The 17,586-nt window shown below is 43.5% G+C and overlaps 1 protein-coding gene and 1 pseudogene across 2 annotated transcripts in view; both read right to left on the bottom strand.

Annotated features, from left to right (window-relative positions):
* Nucleotides 1-17,586, bottom strand: part of SART3 (spliceosome associated factor 3, U4/U6 recycling protein) — a 39,786-nt gene that overhangs the window by 17,942 nt on the left and 4,258 nt on the right. The window contains exons 2-6 of one of the 2 annotated variants that reach the window (XM_070475454.1): nt 11,621-11,747; nt 10,214-10,318; nt 8,072-8,256; nt 6,742-6,847; nt 5,388-5,512 (exon numbers count right to left, since the gene is read on the bottom strand). In XM_070475454.1, the coding sequence (XP_070331555.1) occupies nt 5,388-5,512; nt 6,742-6,847; nt 8,072-8,256; nt 10,214-10,318; nt 11,621-11,747 (648 nt within the window). The remainder of the gene's footprint in view (nt 1-5,387; nt 5,513-6,741; nt 6,848-8,071; nt 8,257-10,213; nt 10,319-11,620; nt 11,748-17,586) is intronic. The other variant, XM_020876042.2, reaches the window with a different exon arrangement.
* LOC139037923 (U4 spliceosomal RNA) lies at nt 14,908-15,039 on the bottom strand (annotated as a pseudogene).

Below are 17,586 nucleotides of genomic sequence, written 5' to 3'. Positions count from 1 at the left end.
TTCTCCAGGCAAGAATACTAAAATGGGTTGCCATTCCCTTCTCCTGGGGATCTTCCTGACCCAGGGATCGAACCCAGGTCTCCCGCATTGCAGGAAGATTCTTTACTATCTGAGCCACCAGAGAAGCCCCCTGTGAAATACAACTAAATACCAATCATTCACATGTGAAAAAGAGAGTGCTCATTCAGGCCAGCAAGAGAGCACACGTGCTCTGCTCTTAGAAAGATGATGGAGAGGCTCAGTTCCTACTAGATAACGACAGAATCAGTCCCAGACACCTGTGCCAATGAAGACGGCTGAAAATACTAGATTAAATACTGAAGGAAAAAAAAAAAAAAACCTCGCAAATCAACCAACTGGGAAAGAAACAAGAAATACCACAAACAAAATCTAAATGAAGGTGGTTAAGCTAAGAGAAGGCTACACTTTTGCCAGCTGAAGAGATAATACTAAGAATTTGATCTTTAAAACAATCCCAGGAGGCAGTTATCATTTCAATCCCATCTGACATTTGAGGAAACCAAGTCACAGGAGTAAAGTCCTAGCTCAGAGCTAAAAGCTGTGTTCTCACTCACGAGCCCATTAAAGATACCAAAAACAAAGCCAAGAAATCCAACAAACCACAGGCAGGATAAATACAAAGAAATCCACACACCTGGCCCTACTGTAACCAAATGCCAGACATCAAACCAAACCAATGACATCTTGGGACTTGACTGGTGGTTCAGCGGTTAGGACACTGCTCTTCAAATGCGGGGAAAGAGGGTTTGATCCCTGGTCAGGGAACCAGAATCCTACATGTGCAGCCAAAAAAGAGAGAAATAAAACAAAAACAAACAAAAGACAATGACATCTTAAAACTGGCCAGAGAACAAACAAGAATTTCCTTTCAAGTAGCAAGAGTTAAGACAGTTGACTTCTCAGTAGCACAACAGAAGCCAGAAAGATGTATTTAACTGCTCAGAGAACAGAACTGTCAGCCTAGAATTCTATATCCTAAGAACTCTCAAGGAGAACAAAGACCTCCTAAATAAAAACAGAAAATGTGTTACAAGCAAATATCCAAGCACATGACTTGAAGCAAAGGAAAAGTGACTCCAAGTGAAAGACCCAGGATGTGATAAGAGGAAGCAAAGAAAGTGGGAAATGTATGCAGTAAACGTAACCACACAGGTGCTGCAAAACGCAGCATTAACAGTGACTTGTGGGTCAACTAAAAGATAAGACACAAGAAAACAAAAGCATAAGTCTGAGGAGTGGTAAATGAAATAAAAAATATTCTAAGACCAAGAAAAAGGAATAAAGGCCATTTATAAATAATACTGTGTATTATTGTCAACACAGAAAATTCCCCCAAATCTATACATTACCAGTATTAATAAGGATTGAACAAGTTTGATTAAAATATCACTAAAAAATTTCATTTTATATACCAGGAACAGACAACTAGAACAGAAAATCTTTAAAAAGACATTGCTTACAACAGTATCAAAAACATTTAGAAATACATCTAAGAATGTGTTCAAGGCACTGGATAAATTTATAAGACCTCACAGAAAGATAAGACCTAAACAGCAGAGGCCTATACATTGTTCATGAACTAACACCAAAAAAAGATGGCCTTTTCATCACAGGGGACTGGGATGCAAGAAGTCAAGAGTCACCTGGAGTAAAAGGCAAGTTTGGCCTTGAAGTACAAAATGAAGCAAGGCAAAGGTTAACAGAGTTTTGCCAAGAGAATGCACCAGTCATAGCAAACACTCTTTCAACAACACAAGAGATGATTCTACACATGAAATTCACCAGGTGGTCAATACCGAAATCAGATTGATTATACTCTTTGCAGCTAAAGATGGAGAAGCTCCATACAGTCAGCAAAAACAAGACCTGGAGGTGACTTTGGCTCAGACCATGAGCTCCTTATTGCCAAATTCAGACTTAAATTGAAGAAAGTAGGAAAAACCACTAGCCCGTTCAGGTATAACGTAAATCAAACCTCTATACACAAGAAGTGACAAATAGGTTCAAGGGATCAGATGTGATAGACAGAGTGCCTGAAGAACTATGGACAGAGGTTTGTAAAATTGTACAGGAGGCAGTGATCAAAACCATCCCCAAGGAAAAGAAAGGCAAAAGGGTTCTCTGAAGAGGTCTTAGAAATAGCAGAAAAAAGAAGAGAAGCAAAAGGCAAAGGAGAAAAGGAAAGATAAATCCATCTGAATGCAGAGTTCCAAGGAACAGCAAGGAGAGAAGAAAGCCTTCCTGAGTGAACAATGCAAAGAGAGAGAGGAAAACAAAAGAAGGAAAAGACTAGAGATCTCTTCAAGAAAATCAGATACCAAAGGAACATTTCATGCAAAGACGGGCACAATAAAAAACTCTATGGACCGGACAGAAGCAGATGATATTAAGAAGAGGTGCAAGAACTGTACAAGGTCTTAATGACCCAGATAACCACAATGGTATGATCACTCACCTAGAGCCAGATATCCTAGCATGTGAAGTTAAGTAGGCCTTAGGAAGTATTACTACAAACAAACCTAGTGGAAGTGATAGAATTCCAGCTGAGCTACTTAAACTCCTAAAAGATGATGCTGTTTAAGTGCTGCACTCAATATGCCCAACAAATCTGGAAAGCTCAGCAGTGGCCACGGGATTGGAAAAGGTCAGTTTTCATTTCAATCCCAAAGAAGAGCAATGCCAAAGAATGTTCAAACTACCACACAACTGCACTCATTTCACATGCTAGCAAGGTAATGCTAAAAATCCTTCAAGCGAGGCTTCAATAGAACGTGAACCGTGAACTCCTAGATGTTCAAGCTGGACTTAGAAAAGGCAGAGGAGCCAGAGATCAAATTGCCAACATCTGCTGTTATCATAGAAAAGACAAGGGAATTCCAGAAAAACATCTACTTCTGTTTCAATGACTATGTTAAAGCCTTTGACTGTGTGAACCACAACAAACTGTGGAAAATTCTTCAAGAGATGGGAATATCAGACCACCTTACCTGCCTCCTGAGAAACCTGGATGCAGGTCAAGATGCAACAGTCAGAACCAGACATATAACAACGAACTGGTTCAAAATTGGGAAAGGAGTACGTCAAGGTTGTATATCGTCACCTTGTTTATTTAACGTATATGCAGAGTACATCATGCAGAATGCTGGACTGGAGAAATCTCAAGCTGGAGTCAAGACTGCCGGGAGAAATATCAGTTACCTCAGATATGCAGGTAACACCACCCTAATGGCAGAAAGCTAAGAGCCTTAACAAAGGTGAAAGGGACAGTGAAAAGGCTGGCTTAAAACTCAACATTCAAAAAACTAAGATCATGGCATCCAGTCCCATCACTTCATGGCAAATAGATGGAGAAACAATGGAAACAGTGACAGACTTTATTTTCTTGGGCACCAAAATCACTGCAAATTGTGACTACAGCCATGAAATTAAAAGACATTTGCTCCTTGAAAGAAAAGCTACGACAAACCTAGACAGCATATTAAAAACAGAGATATCACTTTGCTGACAAAGGTCCTTATAGTCAAAGCTATGGTTTTTCCAGTAGCTATACACAGATGTGGGAGTTTTACCAGAAAGAAGGCTGAGCACCAAAGAATTGACGCTTTCAAACTGTGGTGCTGGAGAACCCTTGGACAGCAAGGAGAGCAAACCAGTCTATCCTAAAAGAAATCAACCTTGAATATTCAATGGAAGGACTGATGCTGAAGCTCCAATACTCTGGCCGCCTGATGCGAAGAACCGACTCATTGGAAACAATCCTGATGCTGGGAAAGATTGAAGGCAGGAGGAGAAGCAGGCAACAGAGGATGAGATGGTTGGATAGCACCACCAACTCAATGGACATAAGTCTATGCAAACCCCAGGGGATAGTGAAGGACAGGGAAGCCTAACATGCTGCAGTCCATGAGATCACGAAGAGTCAGACACGACTGACTGACTAAACAACAACATACCATATTCATAGATTGGAAGATTCAATATTTAAAAGATGCAAATTCTGCCCCAAATTGATCTACAGAATCAATGCAATTCCGATCAAAAATTCAAAGGAATCCCCTGGCATTCCAATGGTTAGGACTCTACGCTCTCACTGCCAAGGTCCGAGTTCCATCCCTGGTCAGAGAACTAAGGTCCTACATGCCACATAGTGTGGACAAATTAACAAAAAAAATAGTAACAATAATATTATTAAGTAGAACTTGAAAAACTGATCCTCATTCTTAACAGAAGCATTAACAGCTAAGGAAAGCCAAGGCCCTCTTGAAGAGGAACAGCATGAATAGGACTCATGCTACCGAAGATCAAAACTTAATTATAAAACCATCACATCATTACAACAGTGTAACATAAACCAGTGGGGTGAACAGAGAGCCCAGAAATAGACCCACACAGAAATGGACAGTTAATCCCTGACAGGCATGGGGCAAAACATGAGTGAGGGGCGGGGAGAATTATCAAAGTCAGCACTGAGCAACTGTTTCTCTACATGAAAAACAAAGTTAGCCCCCGCCTCAGACCAGCCCAAAGATCCATTCCAGATGGAAGCTAAAAAACAAACAACAAAATTATAAATTTTCAGAAGAAAAACAAGCTAAGTCGATTGATTACTGACCCCAGAGTACAGAGAGAATTCTTAAGCACAAATCCTAGGGAAAGAATGATAAATCCAATTACATTAAAATTAAGAACCGCTCATTGGGTTTCCCTGGTGGCTCAGTGGTGAAGAAGCCGCCTGCCAATGCAGGAGACGTGAGCTGGATCCCTGGTCCAGGAAGATCCCACAGGCCCAAGAGCAACTGAGCCTGTGCGGCACCATGGAGCCTGCGCTCTAGAGCCCCGGAGCCACAACCACCGGGCCCACGTGCCCGAGAGCCCGCGCTCCGTGACCAGAAGCACCGAGCCACAGCGGGAGGGCAGCCCCACTCCCCGCAACCAGAGAAAAGCCCACGCAGCAACCAAGACCCAGCACAGCTAAAAATAAGGAAAATTACTGGGGAAAAAAGAACTAGTCCTCAAAACATGCCACTGGGAAAACTAAACAAAACTAAACAATACATTAAGGATATGTTCATAGGGTGTAAAACTGTAAGGAAAAGCAAGGGGATGATGATCGCAAAAGTCAGGAAAGTGATTGCCTCTCGGGAGAGGGGCACAGAGGAGACTTCTAAGGGACTGGCAATGCGCTATTTCTTAACCTGGGTGGTGGGCACATGGGTGTTTATTTTATCATCAGGATGTAAACTGAATGTACTCATTTATCCACTCTACACACTTCATGATAAACAAAGATACTATTTCTACTTGCAACTGTCGATTCAGGGAAAAGTTGGGAGAGAGACATTTAAGTAAAAGGGGCCAACACTCACCAGGGCTTCCTCATAGGGTTTGTATTTCTCCAGCTGCTGTAGTGCTTTGTTGTAGCTCTGAATTACCGACTCTGGAATGGGGTCTTCGGACCATTCCTCATACTCTGCAAACGTTGCTTCCATGTCTATTGAGAGATGGAGTCAGCCCTGTGGGCCTGGCCGTTGGGTTTTATCAACTCAAACACAGAGTAAACTCTGAGACAGGTGCGCCGGGCCCCTCCCTCATCTGTGGCCGTGGGCTCTTCTGCTGAGCCCTGAATTGGCCCCAGACTCTGTCTTGAAGCACCATCCTGGGCAGCCCTACCAGCTAATCCATCCATCAGAGTAAATGAAACTAACAGCAAGGCTATAACCACACTTACCTACTGCTTCCTACGTTCTAATACTTCACATCCATTACTTCATTCAATCCTCACAATTCTGCAAGGGGGGGTCTACCGTGATTCCCACCTTGCAGTTGAGGAAACACAAGCAGGAGGTAACATCCTGGCCACAGTCAATGGCAGAGCGAGGCTCTGAACCCAGGCAGTCTTCTGGCTCCAGTTCATGCTCACTCACCACGCTGCACTATCTCACACTGGTATGTGAGGTGAAATGTACAAGCCAGCCCCGCTCTGGCCTTTTCTGCTTGTCACCCAAGGGCTCACCTGGAGAGCCACTTTATAATTTGTCCAATCAAACCCAAATAAACCAGGAAGTAAAAAGACAAGTAAAGTCGCTCAAGTGAAGTAAAGGGTTCAAGTAAAGTCGCTCGGAGGTTCCGAGGGTGTGGGGTACATAACCGCATCCAGGGAACACACAAGACGGTGGCCTTGAACTCCTCCCACGCTTGGGAAAGTCCTCCTAGTGCTTCTTGCATTCAAAAAAGAGGTTTGGCTTGCCAAAGTATGTTCACACGAAAAAGAATCTTTCCCAACTCCCCAAAAATTCAGACAGAGCTACTCCAACCAACTGTGCTCATGAACCAAATCACCTCCACAGAAGTCCACATAAAATATCCACCCTGTAATAGAGGTTTCTTCTGAAGAGAAATAGCTTATGACAGAACTCTTATTCAATGAAGTTCCCCCAGAAAATACAGGTGGTCAGTTTCCCTAGTCCTTTCAGAGACCCTGTCTCTGCCCACCCCTGCACCATGTCTTAACATAGGAAACTGGGAGTCCCGCCTCTGACCCTCACAACTCTCCTGAGCATTAACAATCCAAGATACATTTTTACTCAGGGCCTTGTCAACAGTGACACTGTCCAGTGAGAAAACAAACGCCAGCCGCGTCTGCCTCACGAGATGCCGGGAAAGGCCTAATCGCATGACACGCCCCAACTCGCTGACTGCTGATGGGGCAGCCTCTCTTACCGTAGAGTGGGATCGACAGCTGCCGCCGGAAGAGACTGTGGACCTTCTCCAGCTGTGAATCAAAGGTTTGTTCCCAGTCAGAAGGGGAAAGGAAGCCAGCCATGGGCTAAAGAAGCAAACCCGTAGTAAATGACAAACTTTGGTTCTGCCTACCTCAAAAACTATTTCAGCACATTTTTAGCTCACACTAAAAAAAATTCATAGGCCCCCTTATACATGAAGTGTTATGACAAACGTTGTAAGAAGCTCAAATGTCAATGTTATCTCTACCAAGTGACGGTGATGGGGAGAGCAAGAAGGAATCTAAGAAATGGACCCCAATGACTATCATGAGATAGGACAGAGGCATCTCAAGTATCAAAGGCTCGTGGCTTGCTTCAGGCTGGTTTTTAGGGCTGTCTGCAGCTATCAAGGGAGGAAGTCAGGAAAGACTCCTGGAGGAGCTGGCACTAGGGACACGTCTGCAGGCTCTCTGTAACTAACGAGGCAGAAACAGACTCCCGGATGAATGCAGAGCACGAATCAAAGCACAGAGGCAGAAACGGCAGGAGTACTGAGGACAGCGTGGGGCCAGAGTCCACATGGGGTCACGGCTGACACGCGTCAGCCAGAGGCTCTGCCCCGGGCCTCAGTGAGGGCGGGGGCAGGCACCACCACACGCTCTTCAACAGGGACTCAGTCCAGAAGGGGCTGGGCTCTTGTAATCAAGATGATCTAAGGAATACAGGGCTCCACTGCGTACCAACAGTGTGGTCACACACGTAGTGGGAGAGACACTGGGAAGTGGACTCTAAAATTCTATAAATCAGAGTCTAGTCTAAAAAAACGCAATTATGATGAGGTCAAATCTCTCATATTACTATGGGACACACTCTGTATATACAGTGTACAAGGATAACCAAGTCACCCCTTCAAAATTATATCATTTATATTAACATATTTATATTTTATTAACATAAACTATATTTTCTATTACATTAGTAAATAACATATGTATATATTAACATAATCTATATTTATATATTATACTAATATAATTTGTATATCATATTAATACATAATTTGGGGGGGGGTGACTTGGTTATCCTTGTATATTGACCTGGAATCATAACTAAAACAGGAGTAATTTTAAACACTACAAAAAGCTTGTAGGGTCATCTGCTTTTTAGTCAAGGAAGACATTCCTACTATTCCACAAAGACACATGATTGCATTTACCTTACTGCCCACCCACTAAGGGATGGGCAAAGACCGCTTTGTTAACTGCGTTCTTCCAAGAGCACTAGCGAGGACTGGTAAGCGGCTGAGGGAGGCAAGCATGGGCACTCACCCGGGCAGCTTCCACGATGGCGCTTTCAAACTCGCGGTATGCCTCCCAGATGGCGAGTCCCTTGGTCATGTGTAACCCGACGGACGAGAGGGCCCTTTCAAACACAGAGCGGACTTTCTCGAGGCCGCCTTTCTGACCAATCCCGCCGACCGAGTACTGGCCGTACTCTAGCCAAATGTTAGGACCTAAATGTGAGAAATGTATTCAGGATAGGACATGCTCAAATGTCAGAACTTTTGTTCTGACACAAACAGAAGAAATGAGCCCGCTGAAAATGTGCTCATTCATGAAGAAAGAGAATAGCATCACTGACAGGCATCCCAGGTTTCCTTTATCAACACTGCAGCCTGAGAAGAAAGTCTACCTAACATTCCTACAAAGTATCATCAGTGAGACCTGACTACGTAAACAGTACATGCCAGGTGGTAATTTGTAATCTTATGACGGGTTATAAAGCTGATTTATCAAAATTGAAGGAACCCTTAACAGATTTCAATGAAAACAGTTAGAAATCTGAGTGAATTTTCAGAAAGACTGCAAAGTCTAGACTGTTCCAACTTTTAAATCTTGATTCTTTTTTTTTAATCTTGATTGATTTTTAAGCCTCACGATTGAAATGAAAACAAAACAAAATTAAGAGTACCAATTCTGTTATCAAAGATTTTAAAGCTCTAAAACACAACAAAGAGACCTGGCTGTCTTGTTTCTTTCGCTCTTTAATAAACTTTCTATATGCTCACTCCTACAGCTTTAAAACTAATGAATTAAACTCTTGATAAATGCATTGCTTTTTACCAAACACATTTTGCCTATTAAGTCACTTTTCAGAGATCTGAAAATAATTTGATGCTTATACACTAATCTTGGAAAATAAAAATTCTAAAAAGATCAAGCTAGCGTGAGAATCCCTGCATGTTTTCCTGAGGCTTGCTTTTTCAATGAAACAGATCTATTTCAAAGCACTTAGCTGACGTTTGTCGGCTGCCCTGTTCTCACGCACCAGTGCAGAGCTGCTACATGGGCTGCAAACACAGAACGGGGCGAGCCGGCTCCGAGGCAGCGCCCTCCCTCAGTGAGGGTCGGCCAGGCCCACCAGGGCCTACACCTCTCACAAGGGGAAATGCCCACAGCGGGAGTGAGGACAGTCAGACAGAGAAAGGGGGTGTTTAATTAACAATGGGGAGTTTCTCTAAATATTTTTTAAAAAACATTTTGTCCACAGCACTGTCTGATACAGTCCTCAGTTCTGCAGAGAAAATATTTTAGAGACTTATACCATCAAACTGGATTTAAAGAGAGATAAAGCGTTCACACTTCACTTTCACTGTTAAGACCAGCAGACGAGGCAGATCTCCATGGTGATGGAACATTCTGTAGCTCGAGGCAGTGGTGAAATAAAATATCACAAAACTATTCGCACACGTTGTATGTACCAAGGTCCATTTCCTGTCGTTTGTACTACAGTCATGGGGCTTCCCTGGTGGCTCAGTGGAAAAGAATCTGCCTACAGTGCAGGAGACGCAGGTTCAATACCCGGGTTGGGAAGATCCCCTGGAGGAGGGCATAACAACCCACTCTAGTATTCTTGACTGAAGAATCCCATGGACAGAGGAGCCTGGTGGGCTACAGTCAGAGTCGAAAAGAGTCGGACACGACTGAAGTGACTGAGCGCGCACATACTACAGTCCTAAGATAGTGGGGGAAATTGGGTCAAGAAAGTACACAAGACCTCTCTGTACCATCTTTGCAAACTCCTATAAATCCATAATAATTTCAAAATTTTAAAGTTTTTTAGTATTGGGAGAAAACAAGCATCCTGTCCAAAGCTTCTAAAATTCCATTCAATATGTAAAAGGTAACCTTTAGTCACCTGGAAATATCAGCTAAGTTCTCCCAGGAGATAAATGCTGGGGGCAAGTATATTCACCTCCTCCCTTCAACTGTTTCTTCCACGTGTACTGTGAAACCAAAAACCTCAACTGAAAACCACAGACAATGATAATAATAACTGCACTCCCATCTTTCCCACTGCTGGTCAAAGGACACTTCTGGGGGCAGCACCTCACAGTGCGATCCCAGCAGCCGAGAGGGACGCGAGGGGAGCCTGCCAGACACGCCTGGGCCAGCCCGCAGGGAACTCACAGATATAATCCTTCACCGCTCTCTCGAAGAGGTCGTACACGTGCTCCCGGTCCAGGCCGTCCATGGCCATGCTGATCTCATCGTGCAGCCACTCCAGCCAGAGCTCTGCAAGACATCGGCGTGCTGCGTCACTGCCCACCTCCCCCACCCCCGCCCCAAAGGCGGGCTGAGAGCAGGGGCCGCACCCCAAGGCAGCAGCACACAAAGGTTTCGTCTGCCTCATACAACCTGGCCCAGCTCACAGACTCAATTCTTACCACCTGCGCTAAGCACGCACAAGGTTTAGTTCCCAAGTAAGATCAAATCACTGAAGTCCTAAGATCCCTACAGCTGCGGGACACTTTATATTCTGCAAAGTACCTACACACTTTCTCTTTCAGTATCTATCACATTCCTGTGAGGTAGGCAACAGTAACATTGGCAACAATGGCATCTATCAAAGCAGAGCATGTGTTAAGCGTTGCACACAGAATGCCTTGTAGGCAGAAACTACTGTTATCCCCATCGTACTGCTGAGAAAACGGAGTCTTAGAATGATTATACAATGTGCTTAATGTCACACAGCTAGAAAGACATCTGAAAGGCAATCAGATTTCAGCTTGTACACTCCGCAGTCATGCTTTGTGGGAGGGAGAGGGGGACAGAGCTGGATCTAGGACCTGTGTTAACTCACTTGTCCCTAAAAGATCAATATATTCACTGAGATTTAACTACAAAGATGCTTGGCGTAATCATGTTTCAAATAAGCACGTAAGTAGAAATAACTTAAATGCCCAACTACTGTGGAACAAATAAGGTATGTAACATTTAAATTAAAAATTGCTTATGAAAGTCTAGTTACACTACAGTTACAATTATCTGTTTCTGAGAGAACAGATTAAATACATAAATACCAGAATGGGAAACAGAAAGGGAACGGGGAAATTTTAATTACATACAAATATTTTATCGTAACATTACAACAAAGAAATCAAGATTTGAAATGTGACTCAGTGTTGCATGACCACAACTATGTTTAGCAAAAACCTAGAAGATGATAGGGCTTCCCTGGTGGCTCAGGCGGTAAAGTGTCTGCCTGTAGTGCCTGAGACCCAGGTTCGATCCCTGGGTTGGGAAGATCCCCTGGAGAAGGAAATGGCAACCCACTCCAGAACTCTTGCCTGGAAAATTCCATGGAGCGAGGAGCCTGGTAGGCTACAGTCCATGGGGTCGCAAAGAGTTGGACACGACTGAGCGACTTCACGGAAGATGATAAACTAAAAGTCACTGACTTTGGATGGATTTTCGTCTTTCCACTACACTTATCTGTTCTGAATTTTTTATAAGGAGCATGTCCCACTTTCAGCACAGAAAAAACGACTTCAATTCTCTGTGTTTATGAAAGCAGCTCGACTGCGGAAGCACTACCTTCGGTCAAAGGGAAGATCTCGCTCATCTTCTGGCGCGCCATCCTCACTTTGGTCAGCTCCCCTTCCAGCCGGAGCAACCGGATCAGGTCCACGTGGCAGTTGTAGTCATAGACATTGATAGACAGCTGGAAGGAAAGGGAACACAGGTGGAGATTTAGAATGCGATCATCAAAATAACTCGGCTTCTGTCACCACTGGTGAAAGCACACGCCTGCTGCAAGTGCAAAATATGTGTTTTCTGGAAGAGACACAAAAACAGCAAGGCAACATTTCCCTCAGGAAGATGGAGAAAAATACACAAGAGACTTTTTTTTTCTTTCTGACCACACCACTCGGCGTGTGTGATCTTACTTCCCTGACCAGGGATTGAACCTGGGCCCCTGGCAGAGTCCTAACCACTGGACCACCAGGAAATTTCTGAGAGACTTTTTACAATAAATCTAACATTCCTTCAAATCTGTTACAGGTCCTGTGAGATCACACTTGGTTCTCCCAGAAATACAGGAAACAGTCTAATGAAACAAACACAAAGTGTGACCTCACGCAAGTCACTCAGTTTTCCAAGCTTCCATTTTCTCATCTGTAAAATGGGATACACCACCAGATTGTGAGAATTCTGAAAGGTAATTCAGTATCACACTGTAGCACATGTCAGGGACATGTAAGTAAGAGCCCTTTTCTTTTACTGAACAAACAAATGAAAATCCCTACCAGGAGAAACAAGAATGGTGACAGACTGGTACCAGTCTGTGGTACGGAGTGACAAGCACATTTTTTTTTCTTTTTTTTTTTTCCCATTTATTTTTATTAGTTGGAGGCTAATTACTTTACAACATTGCAGTGGTTTTTGTCATACATCGAAATGAATTAGCCATGGATTTACATGTATTCCCCATCCCTATCCCCCCTCCCACCTCCCTCTCCACCCGTTCCCTCTGGGTTTTCCCAGTGCACCAGGCCCGAGCACTTGTCTCATGCATCCAACCTGGGCTGGTGATCTGTTTCACCCTAGATAATATACATGTTTCGATGCTGTTCTCTTGAAACACCCCACCCTCGCCTTCTCCCACAGAGTCCACAGGTCTGTTCTATACATCTGAGTCTCTTTTTCTGTTTTGCATATAGGGTTATCATTACCATCTTTCTAAATTCCATATATATGCGTTAGTATACTGTAATGGTCTTTATCTTTCTGGCTTACTTCACTCTGTATAATGGGCTCCAGTTTCATCCATCTCATTAGAACTGATTCAAATGAATTCTTTTTAATGGCTGAGTAATATTCCATGGTGTATATGTACCACAGCTTCCTCATCCATTCGTCTGCTGATGGGCATCTAGGTTGCTTCCATGTCCTGGCTATTATAAACAGTGCTGCGATGAACATTGGGGTGCACGTGTCTCTTTCAGATCTGGTTTCCTCGGTGTGTATGCCCAGAAGTGGGGTTGCTGGGTCATATGGCAGTTCTATTTCCAGGACAAGCACATTTTTATGGGTACAAAAAGATTTATTTCAAACTTTTCAAACTAAAAGTAAATAAATTAAGATCACTGCTTCCAAAGATACTGGACATCTGAAACAAAGAAAAACTAAAAGAATTTGTCACTAGCAGGCTTTTACTCTTAAAACAGCTAAAGGAACTTCTTCAAAGAGAAGGAAAATGATAAGAGAAATCTTGGTGTATCAGGAAGGAAGAAAGAGCAGAAATACAGGTAAGCACAACAGATGAACCTTCTCTTCTTGACCCTTTTAAATTGTATGCGGTGATGGAAACAACTTTAAGACTATCTGACACCCAAAACAAGGACATTAAAAAGGAAGAATGGTAAAGAGACCTAAATGGGAGGACTATTTCAACATTACTCAGGGATCAAACACAGATACCCTGTAAATCAAACACACTGAAATACTCAAAGCAACTACTAAGAAACTATGTAGAGCAAGACTCTAAAAATTGGTGAGTAACCAAGCTGGAATCCAAAGAATGTTCATGTAACCCATACAAAGGCGAAAAAAGAGAGACAGCGGACAGGAAACAAACAGGAAAGAATAATACGTCAATATCAATAATTACCTTTAAAACACCTGGTCTAAACATACTAATCAAAAGGCAGAGAATAGCAGAGTGAATAAAACACAACCTACCTGAATGCTAATTACAAGAAATTCACTTCAAATTCAAGGAAAAGGATAGGGGGCTTCCCTGGTGGCTCACTGGTTTTAAAAAAAAAAAAAAATCCACCTGCCAATGCAGGAGACAAGAGTTCGAGCCCTGATCTAGGAAGATCCCACACGCTGCACAACAGCTAAGCCCGCTGCTGAGCCTGCGCTCGAGGGCCCGAGGAACCACAACCACGGAGTGCTCCTGCCGCAATTACTGAAACCCACGCGCCCCAGCGCCTGTGTCCACAACAAGGAAGCCACCACACTGAGAACCCACACACCACAGTTGCAGAGCAGCCGCCACTCACACAACCAGAGAAAAGCCTACAGAGCAACAAAGATCCAGCACAGCCAAAAATAAATAAGCAAATAAAGTCATACAAGGCGGAAGGACGGGGAAAGATCCAGCATGCAGCAGACAAAAAGAAGCAGAGGTGGCCCTACTAATATCACACGAAATAAACTTTAGAGCAAAGAAAATTATCAGAGATAAAACAGGACATTACATAATGATAAAAGGATCAACCCACCAGGAAGACAAAACAATCCTAAATGTGCAGGCACCAAACAAGAGAATCTCAAAATAGATGAAGCAAAAACTGATACAGCTAAAACAAGAAACAGACATATCCACAATTACACTGGGAATTTCAACAGCCCCCACTCAGAAACTAAAACTAAAAGAACTATCAGATTATCAGCAAGGATATAAAAGAACTCAACAACACCATTAACCATCATGATCTAATTGCTACATAAAGAACACCCTACCCAACAATAACAGAGTAACACAGTATTCTCAAGTGCCCAAGAACATTCACTGGGACCATATCCTGGGCCATAAGATAAAGCTCAACACATTTTTAAAAAATTGAACCATACAGAGTATGTTTTCTGGTAAGAAGAGAAGCAAACTAGAAGTCAATGACTGTAGGAATCAATCTGTCTAAACACTTGGATATTAAGCAATAAAAAAAATTTTTTTTTTAATTTTTTGGCCACAGCCTGCAGCATGTGGGATCCCAGTTCCCAAACAGGGATTGAACTCACAAACTCAGCACTGGAAGGCAGAATCTTGACCACTGGACCATCAGGAAGTCCCAAGCAATACACTTCTAAATAATCTACCGATCAAGGAGGAAATCTCAAAGAAAATTTAAAATACATAGAACTGAATGAGAAAAGTTTTCAATTAGCAATAATCGCACCTCGGATAAACCTCATTGGCTACGATACTGCCACTGCGCAAAGCTATAACTGAATGAAAATGAAAATACAGCAAATCAAAATAAGTAGACTGCAGCTAACACTCCGTGGAAAGGAAAACCCACAGAACTAAAGTCAATGTACACAAAGAGTTACACACCATGATTAAGTGGGAGCTATTCCAGGTATACAAGGCGAGTTCAATCTTTAAAAATTAAGTCGCCGTATTCCACTGTATAACAAAAAAAATTCATGATATCAATTAATACAGAAAACAACCATTCACAATAAAAACTCTCAGCAAGTCAGGATGCTATCAAAATTAAACTTTTTGCTCTCTAAAAGACTGTTGTGCTCAGGTGTGCTCAGTCGCTAAGTTGTGTCCAATTCTTTCAACCCCATGAACTGTACAGCCCGCCAGGTTCCTCTGCCCATCGGGTTCGCCAGGCAAGAATTGTGTCTCCTGCTCTGGTAGACAGATTCTTTACTACTATACCACCTGGGAAGTCCCGTGAAAGATTGTCAAGAGGATGCAAAGACAAGCTATAGGCGGGGGGGGGCCAAAATGTATAACTCAAGTATCTGACAAAGTTAGCATCTAAAAGATGTAACTCCAAACTAGAGTTAAAAAACAAACAATCCAAATAAAAAGTAGGCAAAAGACATGAACCAAAAATGTATATCCAAAGAGGACACAGATGGCCAGTGAGTGCAGGTGAGTAGTGTCAACATCATTAGCTGTGAGGGATACACAATCTGACACCACAATGAGCTATCGTTACACACCGATCAGAATGGCCAAAAGGGGACTTCCCTGGTGGTCCAGTGATTAAAAAATCCGCCTGCCACAGCAAGGGACACAGGCTGGACCTCTGGTCCAAGAAGATCTCACATGCTGCGGGGCAACTGAGCCCGGCTGCCAGAACCACTGAAACCTGAAAGCCTAGAGCCCAAGCTCCTCAAGTGACGCCACCAAGAGAAACCCACACACCACGACTAGAGAGGGGCCCCCACCTGTCACAACTAGAGAAAGCAAGGAGTACCCAGCACAGCCAAAACTAAATGTTTTTAAAGAAAGAAAAAAGAAACAGACACAAAACCAAGAATGGCCAGAAGGGAAAACAGGGGCACCACCAAATGCTAGAGATGTTAAAAAAAAAAAAACCAGTTCCCTTTAAAATTCAACATACAACTACTGTACCACCCAACAAGTGCACCCTTGGGCATTTTTCCAGAGCAATAAAACCGAGGTTCACACAAACACCCGTATAGGACTGTACATAATGGCTGTACTCCTAACAACCACATCTGGAAAGAATTCAGAGATCCTTCAACGGGTGAGTGGGTAAATGAACCATGGAAAACTACTCAGCCATAAAAAGGAACCAACTAATACACACACCCAACTTGGATAAATCTTGAGGGAACTGTGCTGAGTGAAAGAAGCTCCTCCCCAAGGGTTGCCTACTATATTATTCCACTTACATAATATTCTTGAAATAATAAAACTATAGGAGTAGGGATCAGATTAGTGGGTGTCAGGGGTCAGGCTGTGGCTCTGTCTGGGCTGGAGGAGGGACCTGAGGTGACAGAGCCCATCCGTGTGTTGACTCTGACAGTGTCAATACGAGGGCTGTGAAACGGTACTCCAGTTCACCACTGGGGGAACTGGATAAAGGGTACATAGGATCTGTCTATATTATTTCTTGGAACTGCAAGGAAACCTACAATTACCTCAAAACGAAGTTTAATTTTTAAAAAAGCTTTCAAATGAGTTAGGGTATGAGGTCACGTTAGGTCTGTACACCAAGGGACTTCCTTGGTGGCCCCACAGCGAAGACCCTGTGCTCCCAATGCAGGGGCTCGGGTTTGACCCCTGGTCAGGGAACTAGACCCCACAGGCCTCAACCAAGACCCAGTGCAGCCAGACAAATAATTTTAAAAAAGTCTAGGGACTGCCCTGGCGGTTCAGTGGCTAAGAACCTGCCTGCCAATGCAGGGGACATGGGTTTGATCCCTGGTCCAGGAAGGCCCCACACACCGAGAGGCAACTAAACCCAAGCACCACAACTACCGAGCCACGATCTGCAAGGAAAGCCACCACACCAAGACCACCGCGACCAGCAAGGAGCCCCCGCAACCAGAGAAAACCTGCTCGTGGCGACGAAGACCCAGCACGGCCCAATCGGTAGATTTTTTCTAAAGTCTACACACTGAGACTAGATTAGTGTCTACTCTTCCAACATCTGCCACAACATTTCAGCAATAAATATTTCCCTCTCCAGAGACAGCAGATGAATGATAATTCATTCAACTAACACTGCCATCTGACAACACACTCTTAGTAATCTAGACACTAGCTACTGCATTAAACTGCAGGTAAGAGGATCTGTCTCAGCAGATAACGAGTTGGACCACAGAACAGACACAGGACAAACTGACCAACAGAACACTAGAGTGCCGAGAAACAGACCCCCACACACAGAAAGTGTATCCGAGGGACACTGGAGAATCCGCTGAAGTCAGCTCACGAGCCATGGCCATGACCCCAGTTTGAGCAATGCTGACTCTTACACAGCTTCAAGAGCGGCAGT

This window comes from Odocoileus virginianus, chromosome 12 (genome assembly GCF_023699985.2).
Source record: "Odocoileus virginianus isolate 20LAN1187 ecotype Illinois chromosome 12, Ovbor_1.2, whole genome shotgun sequence".
Lineage (NCBI taxonomy): Eukaryota > Metazoa > Chordata > Mammalia > Artiodactyla > Cervidae > Odocoileus > Odocoileus virginianus.
Note: the sequence above shows the minus strand (reverse complement) of the source record. Positions and strands in the feature narration are given on the sequence as shown.